The sequence below is a fragment of the Salvelinus fontinalis genome, unplaced genomic scaffold, assembly GCF_029448725.1.
Source record: "Salvelinus fontinalis isolate EN_2023a unplaced genomic scaffold, ASM2944872v1 scaffold_0054, whole genome shotgun sequence".
NCBI classification, from domain to species: domain Eukaryota; kingdom Metazoa; phylum Chordata; class Actinopteri; order Salmoniformes; family Salmonidae; genus Salvelinus; species Salvelinus fontinalis.
In genome coordinates, this window is record NW_026600263.1 from 230,748 (window position 1) to 254,145 (window position 23,398).

Sequence of the window (23,398 nt, forward strand, 5' to 3'; positions counted from 1 at the left end):
TATATAGTCCACTACCCAACCCTACATACTCCATATATAGTCCACTACCCAGCCCTACATACTCCATATATAGTCCACTACCCACCCCTCCATACTCCATATATAGTCCACTACCCACCCCTCCATATATAGTCCACTACCCACCCCTACATACTCCATATATAGTCCACTACCCACCCCTCCATATATAGTCCACTACCCACCCCTCCATATATAGTCCACTACCCAGCCCTACATACTCCATATATAGTCCACTACCCACCCCTACATACTCCATATATAGTCCACTACCCAACCCTCCATACTCCATATATAGTCCACTACCCACCCCTACATACTCCATATATAGTCCACTACCCAACCCTACATACTCCATATATAGTCCACTACCCAACCCTCCATATATAGTCCACTACCCAACCCTACATACTCCATATATAGTCCACTACCCAACCCTACATATATAGTCCACTACCCACCCCTACATACTCCATATATAGTCCACTACCCACCCCTACATACTCCATATATAGTCCACTACCCACCCCTACATACTCCATATATAGTCCACTACCCACCCCTACATACTCCATATATAGTCCACTAGCCACCCCTCCATATATAGTCCACTACCCAACCCTCCATATATAGTCCACTACCCACCCCTACATACTCCATATATAGTCCACTACCCACCCCTCCATATATAGTCCACTACCCAACCCTCCATACTCCATATATAGTCCACTACCCACCCCTACATACTCCATATATAGTCCACTACCCAACCCTCCATACTCCATATATAGTCCACTACCCAACCCTCCATATATAGTCCACTACCCACCCCTCCATACTCCATATATAGTCCACTACCCACCCCTACATACTCTATATATAGTCCACTACCCAACCCTACATACTCCATATATAGTCCACTACCCAGCCCTACATACTCCATATATAGTCCACTACCCAACCCTCCATATATAGTCCACTACCCAACCCTCCATATATAGTCCACTACCCACCCCTACATACTCCATATATAGTCCACTACCCAACCCTACATACTCCATATATAGTCCACTACCCACCCCTACATACTCCATATATAGTCCACTACCCAACCCTACATATATAGTCCACTACCCAACCCTACATACTCCATATATAGTCCACTACCCAACCCTACATATATAGTCCACTACCCAACCCTACATACTCCATATATAGTCCACTACCCACCCCTACATACTCCATATATAGTCCACTACCCACCCCTACATACTCCATATATAGTCCACTACCCAACCCTCCATATATAGTCCACTACCCAACCCTACATACTCCATATATAGTCCACTACCCAACCCTCCATACTCCATATATAGTCCACTACCCAACCCTCCATATATAGTCCACTACCCACCCCTCCATACTCCATATATAGTCCACTACCCAACCCTCCATACTCCATATATAGTCCACTACCCACCCCTACATACTCCATATATAGTCCACTACCCAACCCTACATACTCCATATATAGTCCACTACCCACCCCTACATACTCTATATATAGTCCACTACCCAACCCTCCATACTCCATATATAGTCCACTACCCAACCCTCCATACTCCATATATAGTCCACTACCCAACCCTACATACTCCATATATAGTCCACTACCCAACCCTCCATATATAGTCCACTACCCACCCCTCCATATATAGTCCACTACCCACCCCTCCATATATAGTCCACTACCCAACCCTCCATATTTAGTCCACTACCCACCCCTACATATATAGTCCATTACCCAACCCTACATACTCCATATATAGTCCACTACCCAACCCTCCATATATAGTCCACTACCCAACCCTACATACTCCATATATAGTCCACTACCCAACCCTCCATATTTAGTCCACTACCCACCCCTCCATATATAGTCCACTACCCACCCCTACATACTCCATATATAGTCCACTACCCAACCAAACATACTCCATATATAGTCCACTACCCACCCCTCCATATATAGTCCACTACCCAACCCTCTATATATAGTCCACTACCCAACCCTACATACTCCATATATAGTCCATTACCCACCCCTCCATACACCATATATAGTACACTACCCACCCCTCCATATATAGTCCACTACCCAACCCTACATACTCCATATATAGTCCACTACCCACCCCTACATACTCCATATATAGTCCACTACCCAACCCTACATACTCCATATATAGTCCACTACCCACCCCTACATATATAGTCCACTACCCAACCCTCCATATATAGTCCACTACCCAACCCTCTATATATAGTCCACTACCCAACCCTCCATACTCCATATATAGTCCACTACCCAACCCTCCATACTCCATATATAGTCCACTACCCAACCCTACATATATAGTCCACTACCCAACCCTACATCCTCCATATATAGTCCACTACCCAACCCTACATATATAGTCCACTACCCACCCCTACATACTCCATATATAGTCCACTACCCAGCCCTACATACTCCATATATAGTCCACTACCCAACCCTACATATATAGTCCACTACCCAACCCTACATACTCCATATATAGTCCACTACCCAACCCTACATACTCCATATATAGTCCACTACCCAACCCTCCATATATAGTCCACTACCCACCCCTCCATATATAGTCCACTACCCAACCCTACATACTCCATATATAGTCCACTACCCACCCCTACATACTCCATATATAGTCCACTACCCAACCCTCCATATATAGTCCACTACCCACCCCTCCATATATAGTCCACTACCCACCCCTACATACTCCATATATAGTCCACTACCCACCCCTACATACTCCATATATAGTCCACTACCCAACCCTACATACCCCATATATAGTCCACTACCCAACCCTACATATATAGTCCACTACCCAACCCTCCATATATAGTCCACTACCCAGCCCTACATACTCCATATATAGTCCACTACCCACCCCCCTATATATAGTCCACTACCCACCCCTCCATATATAGTCCACTACCCACCCCTCCATATATAGTCCACTACCCACCCCTCCATATATAGTCCACTACCCAACCCTACATCCTCCATATATAGTCCACTACCCACCCCTCCATATATAGTCCACTACCCACCCCTCCATATTTAGTCCACTACCCACCCCTCCATATATAGTCCACTACCCAACCCTACATACTCCATATATAGTCCACTACCCAACCCTACATCCTCCATATATAGTCCACTACCCACCCCTCCATATATAGTCCACTACCCACCCCTCCATATATAGTCCACTACCCACCCCCCCATATATAGTCCACTACCCAACCCTACATATATAGTCCACTACCCAACCCTCCATATATAGTCCACTACCCAGCCCTACATACTCCATATATAGTCCACTACCCACCCCCCTATATATAGTCCACTACCCACCCCTCCATATATAGTCCACTACCCACCCCTCCATATATAGTCCACTACCCACCCCTCCATATATAGTCCACTACCCAACCCTACATACTCCATATATAGTCCACTACCCAACCCTACATCCTCCATATATAGTCCACTACCCACCCCTCCATATATAGTCCACTACCCAACCCTACATACTCCATATATAGTCCACTACCCAACCCTACATCCTCCATATATAGTCCACTACCCACCCCTCCATATATAGTCCACTACCCACCCCTCCATATATAGTCCACTACCCACCCCTCCATATATAGTCCACTACCCAACCCTACATACTCCATATATAGTCCACTACCCAACCCTACATCCTCCATATATAGTCCACTACCCAACCCTACATACTCCATATATAGTCCACTACCCACCCCTCCATATATAGTCCACTACCCAACCCTACATACTCCATATATAGTCCACTACCCACCCCTCTATATATAGTCCACTACCCAACCCTCCATATATAGTCCACTACCCAACCCTACATACTCTATATATAGTCCACTACCCACCCCTCTATATATAGTCCACTACCCACCCCTACATATATAGTCCACTACCCACCCCTCCATATATAGTCCACTACCCACCCCTACATACTCCATATATAGTCCACTACCCACCCCCCTATATATAGTCCACTACCCACCCCTACATACTCCGTATATAGTCCACTACCCACCCCTACATACTCCGTATATAGTCCACTACCCAACCCTACATACTCCATATATAGTCCACTACCCAACCCTACATACCCCATATATAGTCCACTACCCAACCCTACATATATAGTCCACTACCCAACCCTCCATATATAGTCCACTACCCAGCCCTACATACTCCATATATAGTCCACTACCCACCCCCCATATATAGTCCACTACCCACCCCTCCATATATAGTCCACTACCCAACCCTCCATACTCCATATATAGTCCACTACCCAACCCTCCATATATAGTCCACTACCCACCCCTCCATACTCCATATATAGTCCACTACCCAACCCTCCATACTCCATATATAGTCCACTACCCAGCCCTACATATATAGTCCACTACCCACCCCTCCATATATAGTCCACTACCCACCCCTCCATATATAGTCCACTACCCACCCCTCCATATATAGTCCACTACCCACCCCTCCATATATAGTCCACTACCCACCCCTCCATATATAGTCCACTACCCAACCCTCCATATATAGTCCACTACCCACCCCTCTATATATAGTCCACTACCCAACCCTCCATATATAGTCCACTACCCAACCCTCCATACTCCATATATAGTCCACTACCCACCACTACATACTCCATATATAGTCCACTACCCAACCCTACATACTCCATATATAGTCCACTACCCAACCCTACATATATAGTCCACTACCCAACCCTCCATATATAGTCCACTACCCACCCCTACATACTCCATATATAGTCCACTACCCACCCCCCATATATAGTCCACTACCCACCCCTCCATATATAGTCCACTACCCAACCCTCCATATATAGTCCACTACCCACCCCTCCATATATAGTCCACTACCCAACCCTCCATATATAGTCCACTACCCAACCCTCCATATATAGTCCACTACCCAACCCTCCATACTCCATATATAGTCCACTACCCAACCCTCCATACTCCATATATAGTCCACTACCCACCCCTACATACTCCATATATAGTCCACTACCCAACCCTCCATATATAGTCCACTACCCACCCCTACATACTCCATATATAGTCCACTACCCACCCCTACATACTCCATATATAGTCCACTACCCAACCCTCCATATATAGTCCACTACCCACCCCTACATACTCCATATATAGTCCACTACCCACCCCTCCATATATAGTCCACTACCCACCCCTCCATATATAGTCCACTACCCAACCCTCCATATATAGTCCACTACCCAACCCTCCATACTCCATATATAGTCCACTACCCAACCCTCCATACTCCATATATAGTCCACTACCCACCCCTACATACTCCATATATAGTCCACTACCCAACCCTCCATATATAGTCCACTACCCACCCCTACATACTCCATATATAGTCCACTACCCACCCCTCCATATATAGTCCACTACCCAACCCTCCATACTCCATATATAGTCCACTACCCACCCCTACATACTCCATATATAGTCCACTACCCACCCCTACATACTCCATATATAGTCCACTACCCAACCCTACATACTCCATATATAGTCCACTACCCAACCCTCCATATATAGTCCACTACCCACCCCTACATACTCCATATATAGTCCACTACCCACCCCTACATACTCCATATATAGTCCACTACCCAACCCTCCATATATAGTCCACTACCCACCCCTACATACTCCATATATAGTCCACTACCCACCCCTACATACTCCATATATAGTCCACTACCCAACCCTCCATATATAGTCCACTACCCACCCCTACATACTCCATATATAGTCCACTACCCACCCCTCCATATATAGTCCACTACCCACCCCTCCATATATAGTCCACTACCCAACCCTCCATATATAGTCCACTACCCAACCCTACATACTCCATATATAGTCCACTACCCACCCCTCCATATATAGTCCACTACCCACCCCTCCATACTCCATATATAGTCCACTACCCAACCCTCCATACTCCATATATAGTCCACTACCCAACCCTCCATATATAGTCCACTACCCACCCCTACATACTCCATATATAGTCCACTACCCACCCCTACATACTCCATATATAGTCCACTACCCAACCCTCCATATATAGTCCACTACCCACCCCTACATACTCCATATATAGTCCACTACCCACCCCTACATACTCCATATATAGTCCACTACCCAACCCTCCATATATAGTCCACTACCCACCCCTACATACTCCATATATAGTCCACTACCCACCCCTCCATATATAGTCCACTACCCACCCCTCCATATATAGTCCACTACCCAACCCTCCATATATAGTCCACTACCCAACCCTACATACTCCATATATAGTCCACTACCCACCCCTCCATATATAGTCCACTACCCAACCCTCCATATATAGTCCACTACCCAACCCTCCATACTACATATATAGTCCACTACCCAACCCTCCATACTCCATATATAGTCCACTACCCAACCCTACATATATAGTCCACTACCCAACCCTCCATACTACATATATAGTCCACTACCCAACCCTACATACTCCATATATAGTCCACTACCCAACCCTACATACTCCATATATAGTCCACTACCCACCCCTACATACTCCATATATAGTCCACTACCCAACCCTACATACTCCATATATAGTCCACTACCCAACCCTCCATATATAGTCCACTACCCAACCCTCCATACTCCATATATAGTCCACTACCCACCCCTACATACTCCATATATAGTCCACTACCCACCCCTACATACTCCATATATAGTCCACTACCCAACCCTACATACTCCATATATAGTCCACTACCCAACCCTACATACTCCATATATAGTCCACTACCCAACCCTCCATATATAGTCCACTACCCAACCCTACATACTCCATATATAGTCCACTACCCAACCCTCCATATATAGTCCACTACCCAACCCTACATACTCCATATATAGTCCACTACCCAACCCTCCATATATAGTCCACTACCCACCCCTACATACTCCATATATAGTCCACTACCCAACCCTACATATATAGTCCACTACCCACCCCTACATATATAGTCCACTACCCAACCCTCCATATATAGTCCACTACCCACCCCTACATACTCCATATATAGTCCACTACCCAACCCTCCATACTCCATATATAGTCCACTACCCACCCCTCCATATATAGTCCACTACCCACCCCTACATACTCCATATATAGTCCACTACCCAACCCTACATACTCCATATATAGTCCACTACCCAGCCCTCCATACTCCATATATAGTCCACTACCCAACCCTACATACTCTATATATAGTCCACTACCCACCCCTACATACTCCATATATAGTCCACTACCCACCCCTCCATATATAGTCCACTACCCAACCCTACATATATAGTCCATTACCCAACCCTCCATACTCCATATATAGTCCACTACCCAACCCTACATATATAGTCCACTACCCAACCCTACATATATAGTCCACTACCCAACCCTACATATATAGTCCACTACCCAACCCTACATCCTCCATATATAGTCCACTACCCACCCCTCCATACTCCATATATAGTCCACTACCCACCCCTCCATACTCCATATATAGTCCACTACCCAACCCTCCATATATAGTCCACTACCCACCCCTACATATATAGTCCACTACCCACCCCTACATACTCCATATATAGTCCACTACCCAACCCTATATATATAGTCCACTACCCACCCCTACATACTCCATATATAGTCCACTACCCAACCCTCCATATATAGTCCACTACCCAACCCTACATACTCCATATATAGTCCACTACCCACCCCTCCATATATAGTCCACTACCCAACCCTACATACTCCATATATAGTCCACTACCCACCCCTACATACTCCATATATAGTCCACTACCCAACCCTACATCCTCCATATATAGTCCACTACCCAACCCTACATACTCCATATATAGTCCACTACCCAACCCTACATACTCTATATATAGTCCACTACCCAACCCTACATACTCCATATATAGTCCACTACCCACCCCTCCATATATAGTCCACTACCCAACCCTACATACTCCATATATAGTCCACTACCCACCCCTACATACTCCATATATAGTCCACTACCCAACCCTACATACTCCATATATAGTCCACTACCCAACCCTCCATATATAGTCCACTACCCAACCCTCCATATATAGTCCACTACCCACCCCTACATACTCCATATATAGTCCACTACCCACCCCTACATACTCCATATATAGTCCACTACCCACCCCTCCATATATAGTCCACTACCCAACCCTCCATATATAGTCCACTACCCACCCCTACATACTCCATATATAGTCCACTACCCACCCCTACATACTCCATATATAGTCCACTACCCAACCCTCCATACTCCACATATAGTCCACTACCCAACCCTCCATATATAGTCCACTACCCACCCCTACATACTCCATATATAGTCCACTACCCACCCCTCCATACTCCATATATAGTCCACTACCCACCCCTCCATACTCCATATATAGTCCACTACCCACCCCTACATACTCCATATATAGTCCACTACCCACCCCTCCATACTCCATATATAGTCCACTACCCACCCCTCCATACTCCATATATAGTCCACTACCCACCCCTACATACTCTATATATAGTCCACTACCCACCCCTACATACTCCATATATAGTCCACTACCCACCCCTACATACTCCATATATAGTCCACTACCCACCCCTACATACTCCATATATAGTCCACTACCCACCCCTACATATATAGTCCACTACCCAACCCTACATATATAGTCCACTACCCAACCCTCCATATATAGTCCACTACCCAACCCTACATACTCCATATATAGTCCACTACCCACCCCTACATACTCCATATATAGTCCACTACCCAACCCTAAATACTCCATATATAGTCCACTACCCACCCCTACATACTCCATATATAGTCCACTACCCACCCCTACATACTCCATATATAGTCCACTACCCAGCCCTACATACTCCATATATAGTCCACTACCCAACCCTCCATATATAGTCCACTACCCACCCCTCCATATATAGTCCACTACCCACCCCTCCATATATAGTCCACTACCCAACCCTCCATATATAGTCCACTACCCAACCCTCCATACTCCATATATAGTCCACTACCCACCCCTACATACTCCATATATAGTCCACTACCCAGCCCTACATACTCCATATATAGTCCACTACCCACCCCTCCATATATAGTCCACTACCCACCCCTACATACTCCATATATAGTCCACTACCCAACCCTCCATACTCCATATATAGTCCACTACCCAGCCCTACATACTCCATATATAGTCCACTACCCACCCCTCCATATATAGTCCACTACCCACCCCTACATATATAGTCCATTACCCAACCCTAAATACTCCATATATAGTCCACTACCCACCCCTCCATATATAGTCCACTACCCACCCCTACATACTCCATATATAGTCCACTACCCAACCCTCTATACTACATATATAGTCCACTACCCAACCCTAAATACTCCATATATAGTCCACTACCCACCCCTCCATATATAGTCCACTACCCACCCCTACATATATAGTCCATTACCCAACCCTACATACTCCATATATAGTCCACTACCCAACCCTCTATATATAGTCCACTACCCAACCCTAAATACTCCATATATAGTCCACTACCCACCCCTACATATATAGTCCACTACCCACCCCTCCATATATAGTCCACTACCCACCCCTACATATATAGTCCACTACCCAACCCTACATACTCCATATATAGTCCACTACCCAACCCTCCATATATAGTCCACTACCCACCCCTACATACTCCATATATAGTCCACTACCCAACCCTCCATATATAGTCCACTACCCACCCCTCCATACTCCATATATAGTCCACTACCCAACCCTACATACTCCATATTTAGTCCACTACCCACCCCTACATATATAGTCCACTACCCAACCCTCTATATATAGTCCACTACCCACCCCTACATACTCCATATATAGTCCACTACCCAACCCTCCATATATAGTCCACTACCCAACCCTCCATATTTAGTCCACTACCCACCCCTACATATATAGTCCATTACCCAACCCTACATATATAGTCCACTACCCAACCCTACATACTCCATATATAGTCCACTACCCAGCCCTACATACTCCATATATAGTCCACTACCCACCCCTCCATACTCCATATATAGTCCACTACCCACCCCTACATACTCCATATATAGTCCACTACCCAACCCTCCATATTTAGTCCACTACCCACCCCTACATATATAGTCCACTACCCAACCCTCCATATATAGTCCACTACCCACCCCTCCATACTCCATATATAGTCCACTACCCAACCCTCCATATATAGTCCACTACCCAACCCTACATACTCCATATATAGTCCACTACCCAACCCTCCATATATAGTCCACTACCCACCCCTCCATATATAGTCCACTACCCACCCCTACATACTCCATATATAGTCCACTACCCACCCCTCCATACTCCATATATAGTCCACTACCCAACCCTCCATACTCCATATATAGTCCACTACCCACCCCTACATACTCCATATATAGTCCACTACCCAACCCTCCATATATAGTCCACTACCCAACCCTACATACTCCATATATAGTCCACTACCCAACCCTCCATATATAGTCCACTACCCACCCCTACATATATAGTCCACTACCCACCCCTCCATATATAGTCCACTACCCACCCCTACATACTCCATATATAGTCCACTACCCAACCCTACATACTCCATATATAGTCCACTACCCAACCCTCCATACTCCATATATAGTCCACTACCCAACCCTCCATACTCTATATATAGTCCACTACCCACCCCTACATATATAGTCCACTACCCAGCCCTACATACTCCATATATAGTCCACTACCCAACCCTAAATACTCCATATATAGTCCACTACCCAACCCTAAATACTCCATATATAGTCCACTACCCAACCCTCCATACTCTATATATAGTCCACTACCCAGCCCTCCATATATAGTCCACTACCCACCCCTCCATATATAGTCCACTACCCAGCCCTCCATATATAGTCCACTACCCACCCCTCCATACTCCATATATAGTCCACTACCCACCCCTACATATATAGTCCACTACCCAACCCTACATACTCTATATATAGTCCACTACCCACCCCTACATACTCCATATATAGTCCACTACCCACCCCTCCATACTCCATATATAGTCCACTACCCAACCCTAAATACTCCATATATAGTCCACTACCCAACCCTCCATACTCCATATATAGTCCACTACCCACCCCTCCATATATAGTCCACTACCCAACCCTCCATATATAGTCCATTACCCAACCCTACATACTCCATATATAGTCCACTACCCACCCCTCCATATATAGTCCACTACCCAACCCTCCATACTCCATATATAGTCCACTACCCAACCCTAAATACTCCATATATAGTCCACTACCCACCCCTACATACTCCATATATAGTCCACTACCCACCCCTACATATATAGTCCACTACCCACCCCTCCATACTCCATATATAGTCCACTACCCACCCCTAAATACTCCATATATAGTCCACTACCCAACCCTACATACTCCATATATAGTCCACTACCCAACCCTACATACTCCATATATAGTCCACTACCCACCCCTCCATATATAGTCCACTACCCACCCCTACATACTCCATATATAGTCCACTACCCAACCCTCCATACTCCATATATAGTCCACTACCCACCCCTCCATACTCCATATATAGTCCACTACCCAACCCTCCATATATAGTCCACTACCCACCCCTACATACTCCATATATAGTCCACTACCCACCCCTACATACTCCATATATAGTCCACTACCCACCCCTACATACTCCATATATAGTCCACTACCCACCCCTCCATATATAGTCCACTACCCACCCCTAAATACTCCATATATAGTCCACTACCCACCCCTCCATATATAGTCCACTACCCAACCCTCCGTATATAGTCCACTACCCACCCCTACATACTCCATATATAGTCCACTACCCACCCCTACATACTCCATATATAGTCCACTACCCAGCCCTTCATACTCCACATATAGTCCACTACCCACCCCTTCATACTCCACATATAGTCCACTACCCACCCCTACATACTCCATATATAGTCCACTACCCACCCCTACATACTCCATATATAGTCCACTACCCAACCCTACATACTCCATATATAGTCCACTGCCCACCCCTACATACTCCATATATAGTCCACTACCCACCCCTCCATACTCCATATATAGTCCACTACCCACCCCTACATATATAGTCCACTACCCACCCCTACATACTCCATATATAGTCCACTACCCACCCCTCCATACTCCATATATAGTCCACTACCCAACCCTACATATATAGTCCACTACCCAACCCTACATGTATAGTCCACTACCCACCCCTACATACTCCATATATAGTCCACTACCCAACCCTCCATATATAGTCCACTACCCAACCCTCCATATATAGTCCACTACCCACCCCTACATACTCCATATATAGTCCACTACCCACCCCCCTATATACTCCATATATAGTCCACTACCCACCCCTCCATATATAGTCCACTACCCAACCCTCCATATATAGTCCACTACCCAACCCTCCATATATAGTCCACTACCCACCCCTACATACTCCATATATAGTCCACTACCCACCCCTCCATATATAGTCCACTACCCAACCCTCCATATATAGTCCACTACCCAACCCTCCATATATAGTCCACTACCCAACCCTACATACTCCATATATAGTCCACTACCCAACCCTCCATATATAGTCCACTACCCAACCCTAAATACTCCATATATAGTCCACTACCCAACCCTAAATACTCCATATATAGTCCACTACCCAACCCTCCATACTCTATATATAGTCCACTACCCACCCCTCCATACTCCATATATAGTCCACTACCCACCCCTACATACTCCATATATAGTCCACTACCCACCCCTACATACTCCATATATAGTCCACTACCCACCCCTACATCCTCCATATATAGTCCACTACCCACCCCTCCATATATAGTCCACTACCCACCCCTACATACTCCATATATAGTCCACTACCCAACCCTACATACTCCATATATAGTCCACTACCCAGCCCTCCATACTCCATATATAGTCCACTACCCAACCCTCCATATATAGTCCACTACCCACCCCTACATACTCCATATATAGTCCACTACCCAACCCTACATACTCCATATATAGTCCACTACCCACCCCTCCATACTCCATATATAGTCCACTACCCAACCCTCCATATATAGTCCACTACCCAACCCTACATACTCCATATATAGTCCACTACCCAACCCTCCATATATAGTCCACTACCCACCCCTACATACTCCATATATAGTCCACTACCCACCCCTCCATATATAGTCCACTACCCAACCCTCCATATATAGTCCACTACCCAACCCTCCATACTCCATATATAGTCCACTACCCAACCCTCCATATATAGTCCACTACCCAACCCTCCATATATAGTCCACTACCCACCCCTCCATATATAGTCCACTACCCACCCCTCCATATATAGTCCACTACCCAACCCTCCATATATAGTCCACTACCCAACCCTCCATACTCCATATATAGTCCACTACCCAACCCTACATACCCCATATATATAGTCCACTACCCACCCCTACATACTCCATATATAGTCCACTACCCAACCCTACATACTCCATATATAGTCCACTACCCAACCCTCCATATATAGTCCACTACCCAACCCTCCATATATAGTCCACTACCCAACCCTACATACTCCATATATAGTCCACTACCCACCCCTACATACTCCATATATAGTCCACTACCCACCCCTCCATATATAGTCCACTACCCAACCCTACATCCTCCATATATAGTCCACTACCCAACCCTCCATATATAGTCCACTACCCAACCCTACATACTCCATATATAGTCCACTACCCAACCCTACATACTCCATATATAGTCCACTACCCACCCCTACATACTCCATATATAGTCCACTACCCAGCCCTACATATATAGTCCACTACCCACCCCTACATACTCCATATATAGTCCACTACCCAACCCTCCATATATAGTCCACTACCCAACCCTACATACTCCATATATAGTCCACTACCCACCCCTCCATACTCCATATATAGTCCACTACCCACCCCTACATACTCCATATATAGTCCACTACCCACCCCTACATACTCCATATATAGTCCACTACCCAGCCCTCCATACTCCATATATAGTCCACTACCCACCCCTCCATATATAGTCCACTACCCAGCCCTACATACTCCATTTTTAGTCCACTACCCAGCCCTCCATACTCCATATATAGTCCACTACCCACCCCTACATACTCTATATATAGTCCACTACCCAACCCTCCATATATAGTCCACTACCCAACCCTCCATATATAGTCCACTACCCACCCCTACATACTCCATATATAGTCCACTACCCACCCCTACATACTCCATATATAGTCCACTACCCAGCCCTCCATACTCCATATATAGTCCACTACCCACCCCTCCATATATAGTCCACTACCCAGCCCTACATACTCCATATATAGTCCACTACCCAGCCCTACATACTCCATATATAGTCCACTACCCAACCCTACATACTCCATATATAGTCCACTACCCAGCCCTCCATACTCCATATATAGTCCACTACCCAACCCTCCATATATAGTCCACTACCCACCCCTACATACTCCATATATAGTCCACTACCCACCCCTACATACTCCATATATAGTCCACTACCCAACCCTCCATATATAGTCCACTACCCACCCCTACATACTCCATATATAGTCCACTACCCACCCCTACATACTCCATATATAGTCCACTACCCAACCCTAAATACTCCATATATAGTCCACTACCCACCCCTCCATATATAGTCCACTACCCACCCCTACATACTCCATATATAGTCCACTACCCAACCCTCCATATATAGTCCACTACCCACCCCTACATACTCCATATATAGTCCACTACCCACCCCTCCATACTCCATATATAGTCCACTACCCAACCCTACATATATAGTCCACTACCCACCCCTCCATACTCCATATATAGTCCACTTCCCACCCCTCCATACTCCATATATAGTCCACTACCCAACCCTACATATATAGTCCACTACCCACCCCTACATACTCCATATATAGTCCACTACCCAACCCTACATATATAGTCCACTACCCACCCCTCCATATATAGTCCACTACCCAACCCTCCATATATAGTCCACTACCCAACCCTCCATATATAGTCCACTACCCACCCCTCCATATATAGTCCACTACCCACCCCTCCATATATAGTCCACTACCCAACCCTCCATATATAGTCCACTACCCACCCCTACATACTCCATATATAGTCCACTACCCAACCCTACATATATAGTCCACTACCCAACCCTACATATATAGTCCACTACCCACCCCTCCATATATAGTCCACTACCCAACCCTCCATATATAGTCCACTACCCAACCCTCCATATATAGTCCACTACCCACCCCTACATACTCCATATATAGTCCACTACCCACCCCTACATACTCCATATATAGTCCACTACCCAACCCTACATACTCCATATATAGTCCACTACCCACCCCTACATACTCCATATATAGTCCACTACCCACCCCTACATACTCCATATATAGTCCACTACCCAACCCTACATACTCCATATATAGTCCACTACCCAACCCTCTATATATAGTCCACTACCCACCCCTACATATATAGTCCACTACCCACCCCTACATACTCCATATATAGTCCACTACCCAACCCTACATACTCCATATATAGTCCACTACCCAACCCTATATATATAGTCCACTACCCACCCCTACATACTCCATATATAGTCCACTACCCAACCCTCCATATATAGTCCACTACCCAACCCTACATACTCCATATATAGTCCACTACCCACCCCTACATACTCCATATATAGTCCACTACCCAACCCTCCATACTCCATATATAGTCCACTACCCACCCCTCCATATATAGTCCACTACCCACCCCTCCATACTCCATATATAGTCCACTACCCAACCCTACATATATAGTCCACTACCCACCCCTACATACTCCATATATAGTCCACTACCCAGATTGACCCAAAGTTCTGATGCTGTGCCGGGATTGGTTACCTTGGTGGGTCCGTTGCCATGGATAATAACAGGAAGTGTGTCATAGGCCACGTTCCTCGCACGGACGCGAGCCTTCTCAAACTTCAGCACCACCTCCTCTGTGTTTAGATGTTGAGATGTTGAGGTGTTTAGGTGTGTGTGTGTGTGTGTGTGTGTGTGTTTAGGTGTGTGTGTGTGTGTGTTTAGGTGTGTGTGTGTGTGTGTGTGTTTAGGTGTGTGTGTTTAGGTGTGTGTGTGTGTGTGTGTTTAGGTGTGTTTATGTGTGTGTGTGTTTATGTGTGTGTGTGTTTAGGTGTGTGTGTGTTTAGGTGTGTGTGTGTGTTTATGTGTGTGTGTTTAGGTGTGTGTGTGTGTTTAGGTGTGTGTGTGTTTAGGTGTGTGTGTGTGTGTTTAGGTGTGTGTGTGTGTGTTTAGGTGTGTGTGTGTGTGTGTGTTTAGGTGTGTGTGTGTGTGTGTGTGTTTAGGTGTGTGTGTTTAGGTGTGTTTAGGTGTGTGTGTTTAGGTGTGTGTGTGTGTGTTTAGGTGTGTGTGTGTGTGTGTGTTTATGTGTGTGTGTGTTTAGGTGTGTGTGTGTTTAGGTGTGTGTGTGTGTTTAGGTGTGTGTGTGTTTAGGTGTGTGTGTGTTTAGGTGTGTGTGTGTGTTTAGGTGTGTGTGTGTGTGTTTAGGTGTGTGTGTGTTTAGGTGTGTGTGTGTGTGTTTAGGTGTGTGTGTGTGTGTGTGTTTAGGTGTGTGTGTGTGTGTGTGTGTTTAGGTGTGTGTGTGTGTGTGTGTTTAGGTGTGTGTGTGTGTGTGTGTTTAGGTGTGTGTGTTTAGGTGTGTGTGTGTGTGTGTGTGTGTTTAGGTGTGTGTGTGTTTAGGTGTGTGTGTTTAGGTGTGTGTGTGTGTGTGTTTAGGTGTGTGTGTTTAGGTGTGTGTGTGTGTGTGTTTAGGTGTGTGTGTTTAGGTGTGTGTGTTTAGGTGTGTGTGTTTAGGTGTGTGTGTGTGTGTGTGTGTGTGTGTGTGTGTGTGTGTGTGTGTGTGTGTGTGTTGAGGTGTTTAGGTGTGTGTGTTTAGGTGTTTAGGTGTGTGTGTTTAGGTGTGTGTGTTTAGGTGTGTGTGTTTAGGTGTGTGTGTGTTTAGGTGTGTGTGTGTTTAGGTGTGTGTGTGTTTAGGTGTGTGTGTTTAGGTGTGTGTGTGTGTGTGTGTGTGTGTGTGTTTAGATGTGTGTGTGTGTTTAGGTGTGTGTGTGTGTTTAGGTGTGTGTTTAGGTGTGTGTGTGTTTAGGTGTGTGTGTGTTTAGGTGTGTGTGTGTGTGTGTGTGTGTGTGTGTGTGTGTGTGTGTTTAGATGTGTGTGTGTGTTTATTTATGTGTGTGTGTGTGTGTGTGTGTGTTTAGGTGTGTGTGTGTGCAGGGAGAAAATAAAATGTAGTTTAGTTAAACACACTTCAGACACAGAGAAGATGGAGGCAGAATTGGGGTTCAAAGCAGTGGGAGTAATAGGTGTGTGTGTGTGTGTGTGTGTGTGTGTGTGTGTGTGTGTGTGTGTGTGTCTCACCGATGGCTCCGTTGAGGTTCTGGAAGATTCTAGAGCGATGGTCCAGAGTCATGTTGTACTTGGTCTGAAAAATAACATTACCACAACGACAAGTTTACTACAATATGACAACAATGTTACTACAACGTTATTGTATGAGAACTTGTTCTCAACTAGCCTACCTAGGTCAGGGGTTAGAGGTCAGGGGTTAGAGTCCAGAGGTCAGGGGTTAGAGTCCAGAGGTCAGGGGTTAGAGACCAGAGGTCAGGGGTTAGAGTCCAGAGGTCAGGGGTTAGAAGTCAGGGGTTAGAGGTCAGAGCTCAGGGGTTAGAGACCAAAGGTCAGGGGTTAGAGGCCAGAGGCCAGAGGCCAGGGGTCAGAGGTTAGAGGCCAGAGGTTACTGTATCTCTCATGGACAGATCTACGTAAACACAACTGGTAGCGTAGAATCAGTCTGGAAGGAATGCAGGATAACGAACAGCGGTAGTTTGTGTTTGTTCTTTCGTCATTGGTTATGTGGAGCTCCTCATTCCGGTTCCACTATTCGTACTAGCAGGGTGGAGCTCCTCATTCCGGTTCCACTATTCATCCTAGCAGGGTGGAGCTCCTCATTCCGGTTCCGCTATTCGTCCTAGCAGGGTGGAGCTCCTCAATCCGGTTCCACTATTCGTCCTAGCAGGGTGGAGCTCCTCATTCCGGTTCCACTATTCGTCCTAGCAGGGTGGAGTTCCTCATTCCAGTTCCACTATTCGTCCTAGCAGGGTGGAGCTCCTCATTCCGGTTCCACTATTCGTCCTAGCAGGGTGGAGCTCCTCATTCAGGTTCCACTATTCGTCCTAGCAGGGTGGAGCTTCTCATTCCGGTTCCACTATTCGTACTAGCAGGGTGGAGCTCCTCATTCCAGTTCCACTATTCATCCTAGCAGGGTGGAGCTTCTCATTCCGGTTCCACTATTCGTCCTAGCAGGGTGGAGCTCCTCATTCCGGTTCCACTATTCGTCCTAGCAGGGTGGAGCTCCTCATTCCAGTTCCGCTATTCGTCCTAGCAGGGTGGAGCTTCTCATTCCGGTTCCACTATTCGTCCTAGCAGGGTGGAGCTTCTCATTCCGGTTCCACTATTCGTCCTAGCAGGGTGGAGCTCCTCATTCCGGTTCCACTATTCGTCCTAGCAGGGTGGAGCTCCTCATTCCGGTTCCACTATTCGTCCTAGCAGGGTGGAGCTCCTCATTCCGGTTCCACTATTCGTCCTAGCAGGGTGGAGCTCCTTATTCTGGGTTCCACTATTCGTCCTAGCAGGGTGGAGCTCCTCATTCCGGTTCCACTATTCGTCCCAGCAGGGTGGAGCTCCTCATTCCGGTTCCACTATTCGTCCTAGCAGGGTGGAGCTCCTCATTCCGGTTCCGCTATTCTTCCTAGCAGGGTGGAGCTCCTCATTCCGGTTCCACTATTCGTCCTAGCAGGGTGGAGCTCCTCATTCCGAGTTCCACTATTCGTCCTAGCAGGGTGGAGCTCCTCATTCCGGTTCCACTATTCGTCCTAGCAGGGTGGAGCTCCTCATTCCGGTTCCACTATTCGTCCTAGCAGGGTGGAGCTCATTCCGGTTCCGCTATTCGTCCTAGCAGGATGGAGCTCCTCATTCCAGTTCCACTATTCGTCCTAGCAGGATGGAGCTCCTCATTCCGAGTTCCACTATTCGTCCTAGCAGGGTGGAGCTCCTCATTCCGAGTTCCACTATTCGTCCTAGCAGGGCGGAGCTCCTCATTCCGAGTTCCACTATTCGTCCTAGCAGGGTGGAGCTCCTTATTCCGGTTCCACTATTCATCCTAGCAGGGTGGAGCTCCTTATTCTGGGTTCCACTATTCGTCCTAGCAGGGTGGAGCTCCTCATTCCGGTCCCATACTAACCCGTTGTACTTTGTCCAGGTAGATCTTATTGTAAGAGGTTAGAGGTCATACTAACCCATTGTACTTTGTCCAGGTAGATCTTAGTGTAAGAGGTCAGAGGTCATACTAACCCGTTGTACTTTGTCCAGGTAGATCTTATTGTAAGAGGTGAGAGGTCATACTAACCCGTGGTACTTTGTCTAGGTAGATCTTATTGTAAGAGGTCAGAGGTCATACTAACCCGTTGTACTTTGTCCAGGTAGATCTTAGTGTAAGAGGTCAGAGGTCATACTAACCCGTGGTACTTTGTCCAGGTAGATCTTATTGTAAGAGGTCAGAGGTCATACTAACCCGTTGTACTTTGTCCAGGTAGATCTTAGTGTAAGAGGTCAGAGGTCAAACTAACCCGTTGTACTTTGTCCAGGTAGATCTTAGTGTAAGTGGTCAGAGGTCAAACTAACCCGTTGCACTTTGTCCAGGTAGATCTTATTGTGAGAGGTCATATTAACCCGTTGTACTTTGTCCAGGTAGATCTTAGTGTAAGAGGTCAGAGGTCAAACTAACCCGTTGTACTTTGTCCAGGTAGATCTTATTGTGAGAGGTCATACTAACCCGTTGTACTTTGTCCAGGTAGATCTTATTGTAAGAGGTCAGAGGTCAAACTAACCCGTTGTACTTTGTCCAGGTAGATCTTAGTGTAAGAGGTCAGAGGTCATATTAACCCGTTGTACTTTGTCCAGGTAGATCTTAGTGTAAGTGGTCAGAGGTCATATTAACCCGTTGTACTTTGTCCAGGTAGATCTTATTGTAAGAGGTCAGAGGTCAAACTAACCCGTTGTACTTCGTCCAGGTAGATCTTAGTGTAAGAGGTCAGAGGTCATACTAACCCGCTGTACTTTGTCCAGGTAGATCTTAGTGTAAGAGGTCAGAGGTCAAACTAACCCGTTGTACTTCGTCCAGGTAGATATTAGTGTAAGAGGTCAGAGGTCATACTAACCCGCTGTACTTTGTCCAGGTAGATCTTAGTGTAAGAGGTCAGAGGTCAAACTAACCCGTTGTACTTTGTCCAGGTAGATCTTAGTGTAAGAGGTCAGAGGTCATACTAACCCGTTGTACTTTGTCCAGGTAGATCTTAGTGTAAGAGGTCAGAGGTCATACTAACCCGCTGTACTTTGTCCAGGTAGATCTTAGTGTAAGAGGTCAGAGGTCATACTAACCCGCTGTACTTTGTCCAGGTAGATCTTAGTGTAAGAGGTCAGAGGTCATACTAACCCGCTGTACTTTGTCCAGGTAGATCTTAGTGTAAGAGGTCAGAGGTCATACTAACCCGTTGTACTTTGTCCAGGTAGATCTTGGTGTAGAAGAGCTGGTCATCATCGTTGTCTTTATGTTTCCACTGTTGAACGATCTCACTGAGCTCTGGAGCATACCCTATAAACCCTTCACAGACAGACCAGGGTTAACACACTACTACAGCATACCCTATAAACCCTTCACAGACAGACAGACCAGGGTTAACACACTACTACAGCATACCCTATAAACCCTTCACAGACAGACCAGGGTTAACACACTACTACAGCATACCCTATAAACCCTTCACAGACAGACCAGGGTTAACACACTACTACAGCATACCCTATAAACCCTTCACAGACAGACCAGGGTTAACACACTACTACAGCATACCCTATAAACCCTTCACAGACAGACCAGGGTTAACACACTACTACAGCATACCCTATAAACCCTTCACAGACAGACCAGGGTTAACACACTACTACAGCATACCCTATAAACCCTTCACAGACAGACCAGGGTTAACACACTACTACAGCATACCCTATAAACCCTTCACAGACAGACCAGGGTTAACACACTACTACAGCATACCCTATAAACCCTTCACAGACAGACCAGGGTTAACACACTACTACAGCATACCCTATAAACCCTTCACAGACAGACCAGGGTTAACACACTACTACAGCATACCCTATAAACCCTTCACAGACAGACCAGGGTTAACACACTACTACAGCATACCCTATAAACCCTTCACAGACAGACCAGGGTTAACACACTACTACAGCATACCCTATAAACCCTTCACAGACAGACCAGGGTTAACACACTACTACAGCATACCCTATAAACCCTTCACAGACAGACCAGGGTTAACACACTACTACAGCATACCCTATAAACCCTTCACAGACAGACCAGGGTTAACACACTACTACAGCATACCCTATAAACCCTTCACAGACAGACCAGGGTTAACACACTACTACAGCATACCCTATAAACCCTTCACAGACAGACCAGGGTTAACACACTACTACAGCATACCCTATAAACCCTTCACAGACAGACCAGGGTTAACACACTACTACAGCATACCCTATAAACCCTTCACAGACAGACCAGGGTTAACACACTACTACAGCATACCCTATAAACCCTTCACAGACAGACCAGGGTTAACACACTACTACAGCATACCCTATAAACCCTTCACAGACAGACCAGGGTTAACACACTACTACAGCATACCCTATAAACCCTTCACAGACAGACCAGGGTTAACACACTACTACAGCATACCCTATAAACCCTTCACAGACAGACCAGGGTTAACACACTACTACAGCATACCCTATAAACCCTTCACAGACAGACCAGGGTTAACACACTACTACAGCATACCCTATAAACCCTTCACAGACAGACCAGGGTTAATACACTACTACAGCATACCCTATAAACCCTTCACAGACAGACCAGGGTTAACACACTACTACAGCATACCCTATAAACCCTTCACAGACAGACCAGGGTTAACACACTACTACAGCATACCCTATAAACCCTTCACAGACAGACCAGGGTTAACACACTACTACAGCATACCCTATAAACCCTTCACAGACAGACCAGGGTTAACACACTACTACAGCATACCCTATAAACCCTTCACAGACAGACCAGGGTTAACACACTACTACAGCATACCCTATAAACCCTTCACAGACAGACCAGGGTTAACACACTACTACAGCATACCCTATAAACCCTTCACAGACAGACCAGGGTTAACACACTACTACAGCATACCCTATAAACCCTACACAGACAGACCAGGGTTAACACACTACTACAGCATACCCTATAAACCCTTCACAGACAGACCAGGGTTAACACACTACTACAGCATACCCTATAAACCCTTCACAGACAGACCAGGGTTAACACACTACTACAGCATACCCTATAAACCCTTCACAGACAGACCAGGGTTAACAC

General features: G+C 46.0%; 1 protein-coding gene and 1 long non-coding RNA gene across 8 annotated transcripts in view; one reads left to right on the forward strand and one right to left on the reverse strand.

The window, feature by feature from the left end:
* The window catches only part of plod3 (procollagen-lysine, 2-oxoglutarate 5-dioxygenase 3), a gene marked incomplete at its 5' end in the record, with an annotated part of 109,785 nt that overhangs the window by 67,771 nt on the left and 18,616 nt on the right, over positions 1-23,398 (reverse strand). For all 7 annotated transcript variants that reach the window (XR_008757634.1, XR_008757632.1, XR_008757635.1 and 4 more), the window contains 3 exon segments: positions 16,696-16,793; positions 18,232-18,295; positions 21,420-21,532. Coding sequence is in view for 1 of the 7 variants with exons in the window: in XM_055911181.1 (XP_055767156.1) it covers positions 16,696-16,793; positions 18,232-18,295; positions 21,420-21,532 (275 nt within the window).
* Positions 17,203-17,905, forward strand: LOC129842574 (uncharacterized). Its single transcript, XR_008757637.1, has 3 exons — positions 17,203-17,645; positions 17,750-17,799; positions 17,848-17,905. It is a non-coding gene; the product is annotated as an uncharacterized LOC129842574 (long non-coding RNA).